This window comes from Helobdella robusta (assembly GCF_000326865.2).
Source record: "Helobdella robusta unplaced genomic scaffold HELROscaffold_1, whole genome shotgun sequence".
In the NCBI taxonomy this organism is placed as follows: domain Eukaryota; kingdom Metazoa; phylum Annelida; class Clitellata; order Rhynchobdellida; family Glossiphoniidae; genus Helobdella; species Helobdella robusta.
In genome coordinates this window covers 1,257,214-1,280,395 of record NW_008703570.1, presented here as the reverse complement: position 1 = coordinate 1,280,395, position 23,182 = coordinate 1,257,214, and the positions used below count along the sequence as shown (strand labels likewise).

Sequence of the window (23,182 nt, the reverse complement as noted above, 5' to 3'; positions counted from 1 at the left end):
TAAGTAGCAAATTATTCAAATATCTAACTTTAAATCTATTGTGTGAGATAAGTGAAGAAGCTTAATGTTTCGTATTTAAACCTTTCATAAAGCTATTTGTTAAAACAATTAGTTGCTCTTAGATGTTTTTAAACTAAAATAAACAGTTATAAAATTTCAATAACTTTGATTCATAAAATATTAGACCATACTTAAAACAAAAATGTAGAGCTCACTAGAAAAAACCAGTTAAAATCGTCGTGAAAAATAAAATGAATAGTGAATTTAAATAAAAATTTATGACTAACAATATAATTTGTTGATTCTATCTTTTTTTCTCTTTCTCTCTTTTTTCTTTTTTTCATTCTCTCTCTGAAATTATTAGTAACAATAGTAACAAAGTTTATTTACAGAACAGAGTGTATTCAATTTCTTTCTATATCTCTCTTCCCTCCCCCCCCTCTCTCTCTCTCTCTTTATTACTTTATACATCAATTTATCTCACAATCGCACGCTTCTGCATGTAATCAACTAATAAAAGTTGAGTATTTTTTTGTGAATCAAGCAGTAAATCATGTTGTTTTCTATTCCTAGCTGAGAAAAACCATCTTCCACACTTCTATCCTTGCTTTCCACACCATCATCATTTATAACATTGACTTTTTCCCACTGCGACAAACATTGTTTTTCATCTTCAGAGAAGTATTAACCATTTCTGCTCTTAACAAAGCCCCTAAAAATCTACTGAAGCCAATATTTGTAGAACTTTGTATAAACTCTGTTGCAGATGAGTTGTTGCTGATTTGAGATTGTTTTGACTTAGTGGGCAGTGGGCACCTCAAACTCACAGGCTGCTTACAGATTTTAGTTACTTTGCTTTCAAAATACCAAATTTATATAATTAAATAATTAATTTTTTATAATTTTTTTGCAAACTTAACCAACAAATTTGTTATTAATTTATGAAACAACTGAAAAGTAACATTGAGATATATGTCGATGAAAAACAATAACTTATGTGATATTCGTTAACATCCAATCCAGATAACTGCCAAAAAGTTAGCCATTACACGGACTTGGAGTTAAGGACTCATCTGCCAGTCTCTATTCCTTTCTTTATTATCGTGATATTTCAATTCAGTTATTATATTTAAGTTATAAAATATATCTAATTATAGCTGATGTGCCTCGATGCAAAAATATATAGCTAGACATTTTATGGATTTTATGAAAGTTGACGTTTGATTTCTTTCCCCATTTTTTTCTTTCTCTCTTTTTTCTCAGTTTTACGTTATAATCTTTCATTTCAAATCAGTATTTGCAACAAAACTTTCAATATTTTTTATCAATTTTACGTTCTTTCCTTCGCTTGCCTAAACAGCTGGAATAGACAGGGCCTTTTGTCTTGCTGTTGTGTTGAAAACCAAACTGCATGTGTGCATGTGAATGTATGTAATAATTTTGAAGAGAAGAATAGTAAAAATGAAGTTCTATAGAATGATACGTAAACATACACCTCACAATTAGTGATGTTGTTATTATGTGTCGAACTACAAACATCTTAACGCCAAACATTCGGTAGAATTTATAGAATTATATATATATATATATAATATATATATATATAATATATATATATATATATATATCAGTATTAACGCAAAAAGATCTGAAGTTCATCCCAGAGCCTTAACTACTATTTAAAGGAAAACAAGAACAGATATTCAACAACATAGATATTAAATAAGAAACGGTAGTAAAGATGTTAGACTCTTTAGGGAAGATAAAACTCCAGGAATAGACAAACTGCCTTCCAAATATTTATAGGAAGTGGGAAAAGAAGTAAAAGCTACTTTAACTGAAATATTTACTAAATCCATTAAGACGGGTGAAGTACCAAGAGACTGGAGAGACACCATTGTCACGCCACTATTCAAAAAAGGATGCAAGTGTTACCGGCAGCTATAGACCAGTCAGTTTAACATGTATACTATGCAATGTTCTAAAAAATAATGAAAATGAACATGGTTGAACATCAGATAAAGAACAAAATAATCGAAAACAGCCAAAATGGTTCCTGTCTGTCAAATCTTTTAGATTTTTAGAGAAAGTGTATGCAAGCGTAAAAGGTGAAAACTCCGTAGATATAATCTATCCGGATTTTGTGATTGCGTTTGATAAAGCGCCACACAAACGACTTACCAAGAAGCTACATGCATGTGGAATATCTGGGAGTTTCCTTAAATGGATTACCAACTAGCTGAAGAACAGAAGACAGCAAAAGTAGATCAAAGGCAAAAATTCAACGGGTTAACAGGGTTAAAATGATAAACAGTAACAAAAAATGATAAACAGTAACAAAGTAGTAAAAACCTAACCATCAAACACGACCCATCATGAAAAATTACTCTATATACCGCCGGCTTTAAACATTTTCAATTCATTGTTAATTTGTCTACCTTCATATCCTTGTTTTTCATTAATAATTATCACACAGATGTTTTATATATAGTTTAGATTTAAATATAGTTAAAATAGTTTTTATGTAAATTTTTTTTTAATTTAAATAAAATAATTCTGATCATCATCATAGCCACAAATACAATCAGTCTGAATAACTGATGACTCATCGCTTCATTAACAAGCCGACCAAAGAGAATACAATAGATGACAATTCATTCATTCAACATTCAACATGTATCTTTGTTTATTAATTCATAAGATCTTGTACAGTCTCTATGTTATTAAGTTCTTTAAATTCATCATTGGACTCTGAAAGGAAACATTAATGTAAGTGAATCACAAGCAAAAAACATAAAAAAGTGAAGTTTATATAACTAAGAAATAATAAAGCACTTGATAATAATGAAATAATAAAAATAATGAAACTGACTAACTTATCAACTAATTAAGCAACAGGCCAATCAACCAGCCGACCAACCAGTTGATCGATCAATTAACTGGCCAATCAATCAACTCACCTGACCAAACAACCGACCAACAAATCAACCAGATATTCTACCTGATTTATCACACATGGCTCCATTGATGAGACTGCTCTCAGATGATTGACTGGACATCTGGATGATGGGGAATGACATGTTGGCATTCTCAACTGAACTTGCAAGCTGTGAAGACTCGTTGAGGCGACCATCTTCACTGAAGTTGGAATCCTGACTCTGCCTGGTAGCATCATCTTGTTGGATGAAACTTTCCTCTGAACATATTGGTATTGGCGTTTTAGTATTTTAATCATTCATTCACTAGCCACTCAGAATTTCAATAACTTATCAGGTAAATAATTGCTTTGAATGCAAAAATGTTTACTATTAGTTAGTTATAAATATGTTTACTATTAGTTAGTTATAAATATTTTTTTAGATTTTGTTATAAAAATTCTACCATGCAACATCAAAAATTACTTCCACACGAATATTTAAACAATGGTACTGTTACAAACAAACTTCAGTTTCAGACTAGATTCAATTAATATAATTTTATTTAGGACACAAAATTTAATAAACAAAACTCAACACAATTATACTGTAACAAATAATGTCATTTAGCTTTATTATCTTAGCACATTATTTGTGAAAACATTGCAACAAGCCCATCATAACGTGTGGCTTCTTAGGTGTAGGTGATAATAACATGAACACTCTTCAAGGGCAAACACATTACCTTGCTACAAACATCTTACACATGGATATCATTATGTATAGAGACCTAACAGCAAAGAACACATGAAGAATTAGTACCAATTAATAACTGAAATTGAAATGTTAACAGGCCAACCTGGAATACTACTTCCCTGGGACATGTTGCTGTCCTCATTCAGTTGCATCTGACTGCCACTCTCCGGAATGTTCTCCTTCTGAGCAGCTGCTGCAGCCGCCACTGCTGCTGCTGTTTCGTTGCCCGCACTCTTGTTGCTCTTCTCAAGGAAAAATTTTTTTCGAACCAAACTCTGTCAATTAAAGAATAATAATCCACGATAAATCCAAATATCGAATGTTCACTACAATGTGTCAGTCAACTCTATGATAGTCATCTGTGAGAGCATGCATGATGCCCAAACTGAGGATTAGCTAACAAATTATAAAAATAAATTCACAGAGAATATCAATGATATCAAATTTACAACAAAAATAATTAACTGCAAGAAATATTTAGAAAAATATAATTTGATACCTGGCGAGAATCTTGATTGGAAACTGTGAATGTAATAATTAAAATATCGACCATTGGATAAATGCATTCAAATCAAATTCAACATAAATAAATTTGAATAAGGCAAGAGTCTCATCAACCAAACAGCTCACTAAAAAACAAATTAAAAGATTTGAAAAATAAAACAAAAATATAACAATTAATTAAATTAAAACCAGAATGTTTTCCACAAAATTAATTAAAAAAAAATCCTATATGGTTAAATAATATTCATACAGACCAGGGACCCATTTGAATATTTTCATCGTGGTGTCTTCAATGGCAACCCATCGTTTCTCCCTTTATAATTTTCATTATTATTATGATTTATTATTCAAATTAATATTAAAATTATTATTATAAGTCATTTTTCTCATCAATATTATTACTATCATTATTTCAACTCCATACTAAATCATTATTTAATAATATTATTATCATTATTCTTCATAACCAAATATAAAATTCTTTTCCGATGATTAATAGTAGAAATAATTGTTTATTTATTTATTCAAGGGAGAATGATGAGTTCAAAGGCTCTAAAATGAAATGGCTTTGTAATTTAATCACTGCACCAATAATTAATTAAAAAATACTGAAATGTTTCTGCAATTGATGGCAATTTGCTTGTTTGTCATATTTAATTTCTTATTAAAATTATTATTATAAAAATTAAAATTTCAATTGATGATGCCATCCATAAAATTAATTAATTTGAGGAGAACAGTGGCTACAAAACCCAATCCAGACACAAATTCAAAAATATTGGTAACATTGGGATTCACCAAATCCAACTCAGAAAATCCCATTTTATATAACCTACAGTTATTTCTAATGCATAAAAGAAAATTAAATTTGAATTGAAGATAGGTGAATAGCTATTGTCATATTTAGCTACATTTAGTTTTAGTAATATTAATACAACACTGCTAATACATTATTACCACATTAGTATTATTTATTTTATATAATAAAGAATGTCTCAACTGGATAGACTTTTGGCTAGTAGCAGTTTATTATTTTGAACTAAATAAATAACTAATGCTAATTAGTGGGTAACATATGCAACTTAGATTTAGCAGACTCTTATGAATGCAGCAGCATCTGTATCTGGATTCAGACTGATTAAACTAACTGAGGATCTCAAATTTAATTCCTTAATTCATCATTCATTCGCTTGTTATTGGTATATATAGTATATATGTATTACATTATAAATTCAATCATGAATTTCTGACTAGGCCAGTAGTATAAATTATGAGAATGAATATTATGTAATTTTAAATGAATATTGAATAATTTTAAAATAGTAATAATAAATTAATTAAAGTTAAGACAAGTATTACCAAATTGATATTGACATTTATATAATATTAATAACATATCATAATATATAAATATACAATATTATAATATTATTGTTATATTACCAAATTATTACCAAATTGATATTGACATTTATATAATATTAATAATATATCATAATATATAAATATATAATATTATTGTTATATTATAATATTATTCCATCTACTACTCAGTAATTTTATTATTTTATTTTTTAATATAAACCTTTTACTTACCACTTCCTGACTTTGTCAATAGCACTGATAACCCGTTTGATGTCTTCCTTGGCCCGACTGCGGGTCTCTGCACGAACTGCCCTCGACATCTTTAAATTAAATAAAAATAATTTAAATTATAAAATAAACAAACTAGGAAGCTTCTCCCTTATTTATATTCAGTTATTTATAGTTATATATAATTTCAGGTTACAGAAATTGGGCTGAGAGGAGGTAAGTTATGGAATTCTATGGGTTTCTATAAAAGATGTTTGGTTAACTATAAAAATTTTAAAATATTTTTGAAAGACAAATTTTTCTTTACAAAATATCATTTTAATTTTCATTTTATTTGTCAATATTTTGAAAAACTTTATTTCAATAGTTTAATATTATATTACTGTCTGTTTGAGTAACTATTAATATACGATCATTTAGGTTTTACACGATGTAATGTTGAATAAAGAGGTCTATAAAATTATAATTTTTGTTATCATCATTATTTGTCGCTGATTTTGTTATCATAAACTGTTTGTTTGGTCAAAATTCTAATTCTGTTCCAAACTTGATTAGCTCATTAATGTTATATGTTGCAGAGTTTTAGTTAAGGTGGTCTGCACATACATTAGTATCTTGATCTCCTGTGCTTTTGCCAAATAAATACTGGAAAAAATAATTATAGTGGTCTAACTCTAGAAATGAATAGGAGGAAAGTAGTTTAGGTCCTAGGAGTGAGAAAGTTCAGTGTTACAGACTTTGCAATCAAAGACAGGGATAAAGCATGACGGAAACAAATAAGTTATTTTAATTATTTATATTATTGTGTTGTATTTATGTCGAATTGTATATTTCAAAAAATTAATTTAATTTAATATTAATTTTAAAACTTTAAAATTAATTTTGATGACAAATGCAAGAACGCGTTTTAACTTTCAACTTTCAGCAACCGTTTTATAAAATAATTTAAAGTTGATTGTGATTTTGTTTTATGAGAATAAAACTTAAATTTAAATGAAACCAAATATAACGACTTTAACGAAATATTTATTCGCCTACGCCGATAATATGTTGAGCACAGTGTAAAAACAACAATGAACGATGAACAAAATTATAAGCATAATTCTTTGCATGAATTAAAAAAATTATTTTAATGCTTTCAATCAGATCAATCAATCACTTAATATGTTTTGATTCATTTTCAAGTCTAGAAGCGATACAACAATATAAACAAGAACTACAAATGATAAACCAAATTTAAACAAAAATACGCAAAATCCTAATAGAAAGTAAAAGTTTAATAATAGCATGGATGATACCAAGTCATACAGGCATTGAAGGAAGTGTGCAGGCTGACAGAGCATCTACATCGGCCCAATCATGGTCTCCTAAATAATATCATATTGGTCGAGAAACCAAATGTGATTTTGTGTGTGCTCGACCCAAACTGAGGCCATGCTTGTTTGATAAATAAATGCTACTCGCTATATAAGTTGCTGTTGTTTACTTTTAAACGTTTTGATTTTGTTTATCATCGCTTGGGTTGTGTTGATTTTGCTTTTTATTTCGCTGATTTATTTAAAAATATTAAAATTATTTTATTTTAAATAATTAAATTCAAAATGGTTAATAAATGTTGTGTTTGTGGCTGTAAATCTAGGTATACGTCAGAAAATCGTTTGGAGTCTGAGATTACCATTACGGTAAAACAGAAAATCACGTTTCATAAATTTCCAATTGATAACGAAGAATTAGCAAGAAAGTGGTTGAAAAATATCGCGAGAAAAGATTTTCATCTTTCGCAACGTGCCAGGGTTTGTTCGAAGCATTTTACTCCAGATGATTTCATCACATCATCCAGGACAGCATAATCGCTCGCCAACGCCGAAACAACAAGGATACGTTTTTGATAAGACTTAAACCCGATTCGGTTCCAACTATTTTTTCTAATCATTCAAAACATATGTTGTGTGAAAAAATTACATCAAGATCAAATAATGTGCTTTGAAGCAGTAGGAATAATAAAGAAATGGATAGACTCGGAGAGCTGGAAAAAAATTTTATGGAAAAAGATTCAATCGTAGGTCTGAATCTTGAAGATATTAAAATGAAATTAGAGAAAGAAATAACTTTTTCTACTGAATTTATAATTAAATTCATAGACAACAACATGGTATTACTAATAGTAAAGGTTGATGAAGATCATCATTTATCTATTAGGTGTTCAATATTAGTGACACTTGAGTTGTATTTGTTTGTAGTAGTGTGGAATTTTATTATTTAAAAATAGTGATTTTGATTTTAATGATATCAAACTGGCTTTTTCTTCATCAAAAAATTCAGACTATTCAAAAATGGCAGATGATATTGTTAACCAATTCAAATATCTTTGCTGGATATATTGCTAGATCTATTTTTCATAAAAATAAATGTGCACAATGTCTGGAAAATTTGGCAATAAATTCATATTTTGAAATCGAATTGGATGATGATTCCAGAACAACATATTTCGATCTAATAAATCGTGGGGGACTAAAAAGACCATCATCATTTAATTTCTATTTTTCTTTGATATGTTGGAAAGCATTTGAAGAATTAAAAAACAATTATATTTTACTACCCAAATTTCTCTCTGTTTCAAACCAGCAACAATTATTTTAGTGATATTGTAAATAGATTTCCAGAATTTTGCACCACAGGGCATGATCTCAAACAATTAATTTCAAATGTATTTTTTAACATTGTTGCAAATAATTTAATTAAATCAATTACAGAAAATGCAAATGAAAAAAAGACTATTAATTATAAAAAAAACTTTGTAAATTACAGAACATTTGAATTATTTTCATAATTATATTTTTTTGCAATAAATAATATTTTTATTTTTTTAATAAATGTTTAAAATATTTATCGTTTTAACATTTTAATCTTTAATCGTTTGTTCAAAGTATTAAAATGTTTAAGTGTTGCAGAATTAAAGACGTTTCGTCGTTTACTTTATGTGTGTAGTATAGAATGCATGGCCTTAGTTTGGGCATGTGTAAATTTCAGTTTCTCGTCTAGTATCTATTATTTAGGAGTCTATGCTTCAACTGAAAACTATTATTTTGTACTACTACTACTACAACTACTACAACAACAACAACAACTACTACTACTATTATCCCACTACTACTAATACTACGACGAAATATTTTGTAATGTGGCCTAAACTAGCTGGGAACCTTTTTTGCTCATTTCCCATTTGAAACGATGTTTTTGTGACTTATGTAACCATAGTAATTAAACCATATATGTTAGCTACATTCTCAAACAGTTGCAACAAAATAGTTACTTTTCATAACTGCCTCAGCTTCCCTCTAAATCTGCCACTGGCAACTACTACTATTACTACTACAACAGTTGATGTGGTTTCTGTAGCTACTACAAATTCACATATGGCATTTTATTGTTAATACAATTGGGTAGTGACGATCACTACCATAAAGATCTCCTTCAACATATCATAATGATGATATCATGTAACGATGGAGATGAAATTGCTATGTCAGTTATTGATTCTATTTTTTGGATGTTGAGTATATAATATATGATAATATATAATACATACAATATAAAAGTCCGATTTCTATTTCAGGTAATTACGTCAAAGTTACTAAAGAACGGTTTGAATTGTAAACAAAAACAATACATTCTATGAATATATTAATTTAAAATACATTTGTAGGCATATATATAAACGATAAAATAAAAATATAGGATATATGCCATAATTAACATCTTAGCTTACACTTAATATTATACTTGCGATTTATATAGAATATAGGTCACAATTAATATATTTGCATTTTAAATATCTTTGACGGTTGTTAAGAAATTATTCACTGGGTCGTTTGCACTATATATATATATATATATATATATATATATATATATATATATATATATATATATATATATATATATATAGGGCTTAGAGTGCTTAGACTATCATAAATACAATTATTTATAAAGATCACTGCGTTTTCGGCCATTATTCAATTTGTAGTTGAGTTTCTCAATTTTTCTAACGAAACTTTTATCATCTTGATGAAGTTTATTAAAATTAAATAAAAAACTTTTAATATTTGACATTTTTGACAAAACATTATTAATAAAGTTATTACTACAGAAAAGCTCAGTTGATGCCGAAAGTTGAATAATGCCGAAAATGCAGTGATCTTTATAAATAATTGTTATATATATAGTACCATTCGACTGAAACTGCTTTTTTGCAAGTTTTCTCAGAAATGTACGGGGCAATTGAACAAAATGTGGCAATGCTAGTCTTTCTTGATATGTCATCCGCATTTGATTGCGTAGATCACAAAGTACTTTTGACAAGACTACGTTGCAGTTTTGGAATCTCTGGTGCTGTTCTGAGGTGGTTTGAGTCGTATCTGGAAAGGTAGATCACAACAGGTATCATTCGGTGGTAAATTGTCTGAGGTTAATGTTATGCTGTCTTGTGTGCCACAAGGTTCGGTTCTAGGTCCTATTCTATTCCTGATCTATACATTTGAAGTACTAAAGATAATAGAATCATTTGGTTTTTCAGGTCATGCTTTTGCGGACGACTTGCAAATTATTTTTATGAGCAGGCCAGATTCTTTTAAATCAGAATTGGACAAATTAGTTAAATGTTTGTCAATGGGGTCAATAAGTGGATGCAAAACAATGGTCTGAAACTAAACCAAAACAAGACTGTTTTTTTACCAATTGGAAAATGGCAGCAACTTTCAAGAATAGATATAAATTCAATAACTGTTAATGATGAGGTCATCCCATTTTGTCAGACAGCAGCTAATCTGGGCTTCATGATTGATTCAAGTTTGTCAATGAAACAACACATTAAGAAGCTCTCAGTCGAATGCATGTTTCAAATCAGGAAAATCAATCAAATTCGACGATCCCTAGATTCATCCACGTTGCAGACGTTGGTTCATGCATTTGTGCACTCACGCGTCGACTATTGCAACAGTCTGTTTTATGACTTACCTGATCGATCCATGACTGTACTTCAATCAATACAGAATCGAGCCGCAAAAGTTGTTGTTGGAGCTCTAAAATACGATCATGTGTCTTCAATATTGAAGGAACTTCATTGGCTAACCGTCGACAAAAGAGTGTTGTTCAAAATTTCAACACTTGTCTACAAGTCTATCAACGGTCTAGCTCCATTTTCTTTGTCTGACAGGTTCAAAAAGAGATCTTCAAAAGCATCTGGAGCACACTTGAGATCCGATGTTTCAAACCTGCTGTTAATCCCAACAACGAGTCTTCGTATGGGCTCTCGTAACAACGCTGTTTCTGGACCAACTGTTTGGAACAACCTGCCTGCTGCTCTCAGAAATCCGGACCTAAACCTTCGTGATTTCAAGAAGAAACTGAAAGCTCATTTATTTTCATTGTAATGCATTATTGATTAATTCTTTCTGTTTAGTCGACATGTTCTAAATATTATTTCGTATTTTCGTTATATTGAATCGATTACTTTTCTGTTTATGACCAAATTTTAATCTTATTTCTGTGCGATGTTAAGTTCAGTTTTTGTAAGATAGCGCTTTTGAGATTCTTTTAATTAGCGCTTCATAAATGTTTCAATAATAATAATAAATAATAATAATAATACATGCAAACAAAGAATTTGATTATGTTGACTGCATGCGACCAAGGTCATGGTGGAATAATTTTTTTACTTCAGAAAAAGTTTTAGAGTTAAAAAATTGAAATGCCGGTTTTCAATTCCTTTGAGGCAATTGTTCTTAAAATATTCTGCGGTAAAACGTAATATTTTATTAAGTATTCAGAGACTAGGTTCAGCTTCAATCACGCCTGCTTTTTTCAATGAAATCGAAACCATGTTGGAGCAGGTATCGTTGGGTGCTGATTTTGTGACACTGACTGAAGATTTGAACGTACACGTTGAAAGAACGGATGATGATCATGCTGCCAACTTTCGAGAAATCTCTGAACTATTCAATATGCGTAATAGAGTTGACAAACCTATCAATCAATCAATCAATCAATCAATCAATCAATCAATCAATCAATCAATCAATCAATCAATCAATCAATCAATCAATCAATCAATCAATCAATCAATCAATCAATCAATCAATCAATCAATCAATCAATCAATCAATCAATCAATCAATCAATCAATCAATCAATCAATCAATCAATCAATCAATCAATCAATCAATCAATCAATCAATCAATCAAACAATCAACCAATCAATCATTCAATCAATCATTCAATCAATTATAAAGCGCTATTTCCTCGATGTTCAACAGGGCTCCTCAATGAATTTTGCAAACAGATGGGTCTTGAGATCCGCTCTGAACTTCGTAAGTGATGGAAAAGTAGTCAGAGAAGTAGGTAGAGAGTTTCAGAGAAAAGGACCAGAAAAAGCGAATACAGATTTAGGAAAAGATTGTTTAACAATGAACCATAATTTGATATGTTTACAACTAAAGGTAGGCATAGGGATAGTAAAATGAGAATTTTATCTAACAATAAAGCTTATAAATAATTCTTGTCGTGTAAATGCAAAAACAAAGTCAATCAATCAATCAATCAATCAATCAATCAATCAATCAATCAATCAATCAATCAATCAATCAATCAATCAGCTTATAAAGCGCTTTTTCCGCGATGTTCAACAGCGCTCCTCAATGAATTTTAAAAACAGATGGGTCTTGAGATTTCTTGCGAGGTCTTCGCAAGTGATGGAGAAGTAGTCAGAGAAGTAGGTAGAGGGTTCCAGAGAAAAAGACCAGAAAAAGCAAAAGCAGATTTGGCAAAAGAGTGTTTAACACGAGTTAAAAAAAAGCGAGAAGAAGAAGACGATCGTAAACCGGGGCGTTTAGGTTCAATTAATATTCATACTCATACTCATGTTCATGGTGGTACCTTGGATTTGGTGGCTTCATCGATGGAACTTCCGACATTTGCTTGTTCGGTGGGTCCTTGTGGTTTGTTTTCTGATCAGGGTTTGGTTCAAGTTAAATTTCCTTTTATTTTCAAGTTGCCGGTGATTAAAAAAAAAACTGGTTCGTTCATGGAATCGTGTAGATGATAATCACTTCGCCACTTTGATACAAAACTCGCCAATCTGCGGACCGTTTGATTAGTCTGATCCAGAGTTTTTGATCAAGTTGTTCAAAAAAGAAATCAAAGCTATAATAGACATTGCTGCTCCACAGCACTTGGTAGCATCCCAAAATATGCCAGCTTCACCGTGGTTTGATGATAAATGTAGGTTTTCTAAGAAATCATGCAAAAGAGCTGAAAAAAGGTACCGTCGTGATCCAAACGCCATTAACAAAAAAAGTTTGTTGAGTCTGCCAGAAAAAAGAATGTTTTGCTTTCCTCGAAAAAGAAAAACTACCGTAGATCGATTCTAATCGATCTAGCCCCAGGATGCTTTGGAGGACAATCAATAAAGTTTTATGCACAACCAATTCATCAAATTCACCTGTTATGTCGTTGATTTAAACCCAGATGACTTTGCACAGTTTTTAAAAAATAAAGTAGATACAATTCTTGAAACAACGAAACATTCCAAAGAATCAATAATTCAACCGGCGCATCTCGATAATGAAATGTTTTCATCTTTCCGACAATGTTCTTGTGATGAGATTTGCAAAATTGTTCTTGATTCACTAATGAAGTCTTGTTTGTTTGACTGTCTACCAACAAAACTGTTTCAAAAGTACGTTTCTGTTTCTTTCGATCTGTTTCTTCCGTTTCTGATATTTTTCATCAACTTATATCTAGCATCTGGTTATTTTCCGAGGTCGTTAAAATTTGCAATGGTCACTCCGTTATTGATGAAACAGACTCTAGACAAAAATACATTAGCAGATTATAGACCGGTATCTAATCTGCCATTTTTATCAAAAGTTATTAAGCGAATCGTTCAAAAACAGCTTCTGCATTATTTCAATCAACACAAACTTTCTGCCAAAATATCGATCGGGTTTCAAAAGACTTCATTCAACTGAGTTTTCATTGATTGATGTTGCATCAGAGTTGTTTGAAACTATGGATGTTCAAAACATCTCAGTTCTTGCTCTACTCGACGTGACTGCAGCATTTGATTGCGTTAATCATGCGATTTTACTAAAGAAACTTGAAAATTCTTTTGGAGTCTCAGGACCTCCAATGAAATGGTTAGAATCATATTTTTTAGGGCGTAAACAACAAGTTTTATTCAACAATAAAACATCAAATATCTATGAACTCAACCATGGTGTACCTCAGGGTTCTGTTTTGAGACCACTTCTGCTTCTACTGTACACTTCAGATGGGTTAGATTTGATAGAGTCATTTAATTTAAAGTATCACGCATTTGCTGATGACATTCAGATTGTGGCAAGTGGATCGGCTGCTTTGTTTTAAGAAACCGTTAACAAACTTGTTCGATGTCTGTTGGCCGTGGAGTCGTAGATGATTGATCATCGACTGAAATTGAATCACGTCAAAACTCAGGTAGGAACGTGGCAACAAATTGCTAGATTGCAAATTGACTCTGTCAGAATCAACAACTCTGATATCTCATTCTGCATTAGGAGTTATTTTTGATAAAAACATGTCAATGAATGATCATATTAAAATTCTGATGAGTGACTGTCACAATCAGCTTCGAATGTTGAGAACAATAGGACGTTCATTAAATGAAACAACTTTAAAAAGCCTAACTCATGCATTCATACATTCAAGACTAGACTATTGCAATAGTCTTTTGTATGAAGTATCAAGAAAATTAATTTCTTAATTGCAGTAAATCCAGAACAGGACTGCTAAGCTTATCGTTGGAAACTTAAAATTCGAAAATATTACGCCAATACTACGTGAGCTCTATTGGCTTTTAATAGATAAGAGAATAATTTATAAATTGGCTGTGATGGTGTTTAAAATTGTTAACGGAGTGGCACCTACATATCTATTAATAGTTAAAAGATTGTCTGTTAAAGTACCGCAATTAGGACGTTTGCGGTTGAGATCCGACTGCACGCATCCACTGAATGTACCTCGAACTCAGTTAGTGACTGGTGGAAAAAATTATGCAGTGGCTGGACCCATGGTCTGGAACAGTCTGCCTCCTAGACTTTGTCTACTTTGTCAACTTATTACGATATGGTTTTTTTATTTTGTAGTTCTAATTGTAGTAAGTGCTTTTGAAAACTTTTTGTTTTAAAAAGCGCTGTATAAATTTTCGTATAATATATAGGAAGAAAATTGCAATGTTTACAATGCGAGTGTACGTCAAATTGCGAGTTGCCTAACGATGTTTATACGTTCTTTCAAAATCATGTAAATTTTAAATGGTTTTGTGATACGTGTCTCAAAGTCAACATTAACGTATCACTGCTCACAGTAACAAAGGAGGTGTTAACTAAAGTTGATAACTTGAGCGTTTTGAATAATTCGATCAGAGCTGAAATGGTGGCCATGAAAGCTGTGATGGATTCAAATGAATCGAAGCTGAACAATTTCGATTGTACAAACACGGTTTTTGAAGAGAAGATGCAAATGCTTAAAAAGGATATGAAATCGAATTTTGCTGGAGTTGTTAAGAGGGGCATTGATGATGTTGGCATTGAAATGAAGAAAACGTTGGTTCAGGTCAATGATGTTAGTACAGAAGTGAAAAAAACGCTGGTTCAGGTCAACGATGTCAGGGAAAAAGAACCCAACCTCATGTTTTTAGACTGCCTGAAAAGGATAATTATAAAAATCAAGTTCTACAGATGTTGCGCCAGTTGACAGAGAATACCATTGGTGATAATGATGTTGTTAAAATAATTAGATTGGGGTAAAAGACTGAGGGATCAATAAGATCAATTTTAATCAGGATGATAAATGTTGGAGTTAAAAATTTTGTAATGAAAAACCTTTTTTAGGTTAAAATTGTTAAATGATGAGTTTGGTCATATTAGTATTGGCCATGATTTGACCAGAGATCAAAAAGATGAATTAAAAAAGCTTATTGCAAAGGCCAAATCACTTCAGGCAGTAACGATGATTTTTTATTCAGGGTGAGAGGCGACCCAGGACGTTGGAAGATTATGAAGTTCGAGGTAGGTGGAAGATAGCTGATAATGAGTCTGTTGGTGCTATTGGTGGTGCGGTTGGTGGAAGTAAAACAGGTTTTGGTGATTTTGATGATTATAGTGGTGTTAAATTAGGTGACGATAGACGTTTAGATCATGGAGTCGAATGAAAGATGATGAGTTCATTGATGTGTTTCTTAAATCTCCAATTTCAAGGCCGTGTACGAGCGACAATGTTGATACAGAATTCCAACTTTTCGTTGATGAGTCAATAAAAATTGCTGATTTAATTGCTCCATTCTGCACTGTTTTGGCTAGACGGGATTGGGTAGCACCATGGTTTGATGATGAATATATTCGAATGAAGCATGTTTGTAGAAGAAAAGACAGAGTGTTTAGGAAAAGTTTGAAAACCACTCCTCGTGAGGAATGAAAATCTGACCTAAAAGAGCAATATTAATATTATCTTTTTGCTAGTAAACGCCAATTGTACTGGATCGGAATTGTTGATGAAAACAAGAGTAATCTAAAAAATCTATGGAGGGTGATTGATAGAATTCTTTGCAGGAGTAGAAATGAAGATGTTGGTGCTGATACTAATGTGTTGTCTGCTAATCAGTTTATGGATTTTTTTGCGGAGAATTTATTGAGGGTGAAGCAGGATACAATTTTGGAATGTCTGGGCCCCATCTGTTCAGAGTTTGTAATCAGAGATACTTATACTTCATTTCAGAGGTTTTTAATGATGATGTTATAATGGTAGTTAAGAAATCAACCGCAAAATCGTGTCAACAAGATTTTATTCCAACTGACATCATTAGGAAACAGGTTAATCTGTTTGCTCCTTTTTTGACAAGTTTGGTTAATCTGTTTTTGGGGACTGGTCAATTTCCTGTGGGGTGTAAACATGCAATTGTGCGTCTTCTTTTGAAGAAGAATAATCTCGATTTTGGTGAAGTCAGCAGCTACAGACCAGTTTCTAATCTTTGTTTTACCTCTAAGCTTATTGAACGGTTGGTTGCTAAACAGATACTGGATCACTTGAAGAGTAACAATTTGTTGCCTGTTCATCAGTCTGGCTTTAGACAGTGCCATTCTACAGAGACGGCGCTGTTGCAGGTTTTTTCAGATCTTTGTTCAGCAACGGATGTACAGAAGATATCACTCCTGGCTTTTCTTGATATGGGTGCGGCGTTCGATTGTGTTGATCACAGGATTCTTTTAGATAGATTGCAATATGGTTTCGGTTTTTCTGATGGAGTGTTAGAATGGATGAAATTCTATTTGGTTGGTAGATCTCAACAGGTATCATTTAGAGGTAAAATGTCTGACGTCAGTGGGGTTGTCTTTGGTGTGCCACAGGGGTCGGTTCTTGGCCCGTTGTTGTTTCTGCTCTATACGTCAGAGGTATCATTAGTGTTGACAAGTCATGCTTTTGCTGACGATATTCAAATAATAGTTAATAGTACAATAGGTTCATTCCCGTTGGAAATGAAAAGATTTGTAGAATGCTTGTTAGCTGTTGATTTATGGATGTCGCAAAATGGCTTGAAATTAAACCGAAATCAAACTAAACTTTTGACGGTGGGAACATGGCAGCAGTTGTCAAAATTGAAGATAAACTCGATCAAAGTTGATGAAGAGACAGTTTTACTTTGTAAAAATGCGACTAATCTGGGTGTAATTTTTGATTCAAATCTAACAATAAAGCACCATATTAAGATGGTTTCAAGAGATTGCATGTATCAGATTAGAAGATTGAATCAAATTCGTAGATCACTGAACGTCTCTACGCTTCAGACGCTGGTTCATGCATTTGTTCACTCGAGAGTTGATTACTACAACAGTTTGTATTATGGATTGCCAGACAAGTCCATCCGTGTATTGCAGTCTTTGCAAAATCGTGCGGCTAGGGTTGTGGTTGGCGGTCGATGGGATGATCATGCGACATCTATACTTAAAAATTTGCACTGGCTAACTGTTGATAAGAAAATAATTTACAAAATCTGTTGTTATCCAAATTCATTTTTTCACAAATCTTCTTTAGTGCAGGTTTGTTTATATAGTTTCTTTAAACAAAACAAAGTTAATTCTTTGGCAAATAAAGTCACTTAGTTGGTGTCGTTTTCATCATTTTTGTTGCCATATTTTTGTTCTTCATTGTTATTGAAGTTAGTATTAGGACGTTCAGTTGGTAATGATGTAATCATTCTTTGTTGGATGTTTATTTGAACTATTAGAACAGCTTCTGCAATTTTTAGATGTATTGGGTTGGTGTTTTTATAAATTATTTTTGTGTTAATGTCAAGATTTTGGAGGGTTATTGGAGTTGCACGTGTTGGTTATAAATGAGATTTGATGGCTTTTTTGTCTGCATTTTAAGACGTCTTGATAGTAAAGTGGTTGTAACACCAATATACGAATGTTGTTGACGCACACGGTCGTCAATAGGGCATTAAAATTCATATATTACATGATTTCGTTTAATCGTCTTAAGGAGTTCAGTTGTTCTTTAGGACCAATTGTAATGTTTTACAATCATTGTAGTATATTCTGAGTTTTATTTTACAAGTATCATTGATTGGTGTAACGTTTGTTTCTATGATTTGTTTGAGGATGACTTTGTCTATTCTATGTGCCGTTGACATATGATTTCAGTAATATAGGATTATGTCGTTATTGTTGTTTTTGAATATATTGCTATACTTATGTAGTATTTGTTGAATGGTGCTTTCAATAAATGATGTTTGATAACTATTGCTTACTAATAGATTAGTAATTTTTTTCAGTTCCGCATTGCGATTTGCTGTTGGGCATGGTTCACAAAGGATTTTTTTTTGCTTACTTTGAACCGTTCGGGTCAAATTTTGGCCGATTGTTCAGTGCGTTTTTAATATTTATGTATGGTAGGCTGAAACTATACTTTTAAGTCATTCTTTAACATTGGTAGCCGTGAAAGTATACTTTGCACTTTTTCAACTTTGGTGTTCATGAAAGTTTACTGTTGTGCAATTTACTCTTTTTTATTCTTTGTGTAAGATAATATTTTACATAACTTTGCACACACGTGGAATGAGTGCTATTGTACGGCAGTTTGAGCAGTCCGTAAGTATTCTTTTTTTCTGCATTGTGACTCCTGTTGACTTGCACCAGTACTCTGGCCATCTCTTATCTTTTCATATTTAATTGCATATTTCCCACATTTTGTCAACTTCTTTGACTTTTCATCCATTAAAGTTGCTATCTATTTCTTAGCATTTTTTTCAATCCAAATATCTTTGTATGCTTTTGCATTTTTCTTGATTGCCTTATTCAGGCCGTTGTATTCTTGTGAGATCCTATCTTTGATCTTTTTTCTTTTATCCACCAAAGAAAGCGTTTTATTACTTATCATTTGTGACCATTTTTCATAAAATGTTTTGCTCCTTTTGGCCAATCTTTGCATTTTTTTATTCATTTCTATTTTTTCAAATTTTTTCAATTTTTCTTCTAATTTCATTTCTGTATATTTTTCAAAAGCAAGAATTTTTTCAGAGTTGTATTTAATTTTCAAAGCTTCCGTTACTTTCTTCAGTCGTATGTGTTTAGTTTGAAAGTTACATAAAACCAGTTGGTGATCGGAATCAATATTTGCCCCTGGGTAGCTTCTACATCCTTTCACTGATTTCCACTTTTGTTCTATCATTAAAAATCTTTCATGTTTCTGTTCATTCCAACGAGTGACGTCTATTTCTGTTTATTTTTTGGTCTTTCTTAAAACAAAGTGTTAGCGATACAAAGTTTTTTGGCAAAATCTATTAACCTCTCTCATCTATCATTTCTGTTTCCTATTCTATATTTTCCCATGACATCCTCGTAACTTTTTCTGTCTTTTCCTATTTCAGCATTTTATTTTCCTACCTATTTAGAAATTTCATCTATCACTTTTTATAAATCTTCGTAAAATGCTTCCATTTCTTTTTCATTGTGGTCTGTAGTTGACGAGAAGGTTACAATCACTGTGATGTTTTTAACATATACACTTAAACTTGCATACACTCATCTGTCATTTTTTAGACAATAGCCTCTTTCTGATAACATCATTCGTACTCCACTTTCATGGGATTTACCTTCTGACCAAATCATTACATCTCCGTTTATTTTTTCTTGGCCAGTCCATCTTACTGTACACAACCCAATAAAATTATAATTTTCAACACATGCTTCATCATTTCATACCTCCCTGTTTGCCAAAATATTTGCACATTCCGTGTTCCGACTTTAACAATTTCTCCCGACCATTCTGATAATTTCGGACTCAGCAGTTAATTTTTCATTGCAGTTCCTAGGCCGCAAAACTGCAACGCGATCCTTTATATTCTTGACGACAATTGAGCTTGTATGGTTCTTGTTTTAATAAGCTGCCATCGTTTTGTTTTGCAGTTTTTGCTGCAAATCTGTAAGTTTTTTCCAACCCTCTTTCTTTATCCTGGCTTGGGACAGGCACCCGAATCCGCTGGGTAGCAGACTGGGAGGCGGAATTCCCTCTGGGGTCAGTATATTTTAAATGAAAGTATACTTTTATGCAGGCATTAAAGTAAGGACCTCATCGTAGCCTAACTTAATTACGCTAGGTTACGACCTAACCAACACCTACCATGCATAAAAAGATCATTCACTTTTATACGAACGTCATAAAAGTATAATTTTAAGCACATTAAACTACACATTTATGTATGGTAAACAAGAAAGATGAAACTATATTTCTACGAACGATAGACATAAAATTATACCATATATCTTGATTCAACATTTGTGAACTATATTAACATGAATGGTATGCCTAGGCATGGTTAGGGAGTGCCAGTCAAGCACGACAATTTCATATCAGCTCGGACACATAACAAGAATAAATATAACGACCTTCGCTCACTTTTAACAATCGAACAAGGGGATTTGGAGGGTGATTTTTTTATCGTTCGAGTCAAAAGTTACGATCGTAAATTTACTAATTTCGGAATAATGCTTTTATTTAAAATGTTAACATTTTAATTTTTTTTTAATTGTTATTCAATGTGGTAATTAGTTACTTTTATTTGGTATAAATTTATAAAAATAAAATCGACATTACCGAAAATATTTAAAAGTTGAAAAACTGAGGTTCTTTGCATATCTATGCAGAAAGTATTGTATATTAGTAAATAATAGGCCTCCCCTTGAGCTCTAAATGTATGTTAAATATGCAAATGCATGAAATAAAAATAAAGATGAAACATGAAGAAATGTATAAAATTTTAAAAAATGAATAAATATTTATAATTAAATTATGAAAATGCTAAAATTTGATGAGTTTGATGTATAGTAGCGCAGGGTAATGAAAGAGACCAGACTCTGAAAATTTGCGCGGTGCTTTCGAGGGCTTGTATATGTATTCTAAGTTTACAGGCACTTTTATACACAAGTTCAAAAAATTAAATTCAAAAATTTTAATTCACAGAATTCAGATGGCAATTTGTAATCGACATTTTAAAGCGTGTTTTCATTTATTATCTAAGTTCACTTTTAAGTTTGTTTATATTCCAAATAGTTATCACACAAGTGTTGACTGTATTGCGTGGTAAGCCGGAAAGTATGTCTGTGCCAAATATTTATTTATTGCCGAAAAAATCTGTAAAAACACGTAAATTTTCGTAAAAATGTTTTTTATAAAAAGCTTATAATTAACGTGAAAATTTTTACAGATCCGACGATTTTTCAATACAAAATTGGTGTAAATGTAAAAGCGTTAGTTAGCTATCCACCGAAACTCAAACTTTTGTCTCTTAAATATCCATTATCGTTGTCATCCTTTTTGTCGTCGTCATTATCTTCGTCGAAATTGTTATTTGTGTGTGTGTGTGAGTGAGTGGATAAGTGAGTGAATGTATGCATGCGTATATGTGCGATTGAATATTAGAATATGATACGAATACACATACACACACATAAAGAGAGAAAAATGTGCTGGTAAAAGACAATAATTATGTTAATTATAATAATTATATTTACTGCAACAAATGCTGAAGATGATAGTAAAATCAAAAAATGTCCTATATACTTGAGAACTGGCTCAAAATAGACAAGAATGAAAAAGAGGGTTACATGTAGTTTGTAGTGAATTTGTCATTACAACCGGTTGTATTTTTAAAAGAACAAAAGAAGAAGTTTTGTTATTGTAAATTCTGAGTTTTAATTTGTCATTACAAACAGTGGTCATGACAAATTACAACTCAAAATTTGCTATGCCAATTCTGAGTAAATTCTGAGTTGTAATTACAACTCAAAATTTACTATGCCAACAACAGAAATTTTTCTTTTGTTCTTAAAAAAACTGTATTAAGAAATAAGAGTCAGTAATAAAAAGTAGTCACCTGATATGTTTCTTTAAACGTCCAATCGGTGAGTGCGGGCACAGAAATTCAGAATATATCAGACACACTACTACTACATTGACACGAAGATTAACTATTCATACATTAAGAGATGCTGCTATAAAAAATCATTTTATTGATAATCTCGGAACATCAATTACAGAGAGATACTCAACAATAACACAAATACTACCGACAAAGAGAAATAATAGATCAACGCAAATACTACTAATAAAGAGAAATAATAGATCAAAACTGTTCAAAACTGTTGTTTCCTCACCTTTGCTAATAAATTTTTTAGTTTCTAGACCAAGAAGTTGATGCAGCTTGATTGTAGTCGTGTCAGGTAAACGGTAATTAACTTTTGCCAAAATTGCATTCTTTATTGGGCGTTGTAATTTCATCCTATTTGGGTTTTTTATACACATTGTTTTTATATGAGCCTTTGTAACCGGTGTTAATAAAAGAGATTGCATTGAACAGCTAAAAAACGTTGTAAAATTTTTAAACGTTATAAAAGTAACTTGCCAATTTTGTCAAAGAATTGAGTCCACCAATATGGAAGCATAAATCTTCCACAACTAGTGCGCTAAAAAGATTCTGAACTTCTTTTTGTAATTTCAGAATGGAATCTATCATGCAGGATGTAGAGTTACATCGAGTTGGACATGAAGACTTCAAAGATGTTGGACACGAATTGGCACTACCATTACGAGAACAATTTTTGGCGGATAATTATTCTTATATAATTCAGCGGCGGATGGCTAGCCAAAAACTTTTTGGCAAATATTCGATGTTACTAAAAATTTCGGTTGACGGCTAAGGACTCTGCGCACACAACGATTAAGACATAAAAACATAATGATGATAATAAAAATGATGACGATTAAGGAGAAGATGACAATGATTAATACACCAAAATCAGGCGCTATAGCAATATTGTAC

At 31.6% G+C, this 23,182-nt stretch overlaps 2 protein-coding genes across 2 annotated transcripts; one reads left to right on the top strand and one right to left on the bottom strand.

Annotated features, from left to right (window-relative positions):
• Nucleotides 1-4,400: 4,400 nt before the first annotated feature.
• HELRODRAFT_62928 (hypothetical protein) lies at nucleotides 4,401-5,860 on the bottom strand (the record flags this gene model as incomplete). The annotated part of the gene is made up of 2 exons (XM_009010508.1): nucleotides 4,401-4,488; nucleotides 5,772-5,860. 2 exons carry the CDS (start codon nucleotides 5,858-5,860, stop codon nucleotides 4,401-4,403), a joined length of 177 nt encoding a protein of 58 aa, XP_009008756.1.
• Nucleotides 5,861-7,369: 1,509 nt separating this feature from the next.
• HELRODRAFT_158443 (hypothetical protein) lies at nucleotides 7,370-15,561 on the top strand (the record flags this gene model as incomplete). The annotated part of the gene is made up of 6 exons (XM_009010507.1): nucleotides 7,370-7,561; nucleotides 11,597-11,782; nucleotides 12,084-12,266; nucleotides 12,482-12,823; nucleotides 14,284-14,365; nucleotides 15,026-15,561. The coding sequence occupies 6 exons, from the start codon at nucleotides 7,370-7,372 to the stop codon at nucleotides 15,559-15,561; spliced, it is 1,521 nt and encodes a 506-aa protein (XP_009008755.1).
• Between the last annotated feature and the right edge of the window lie 7,621 nt (nucleotides 15,562-23,182).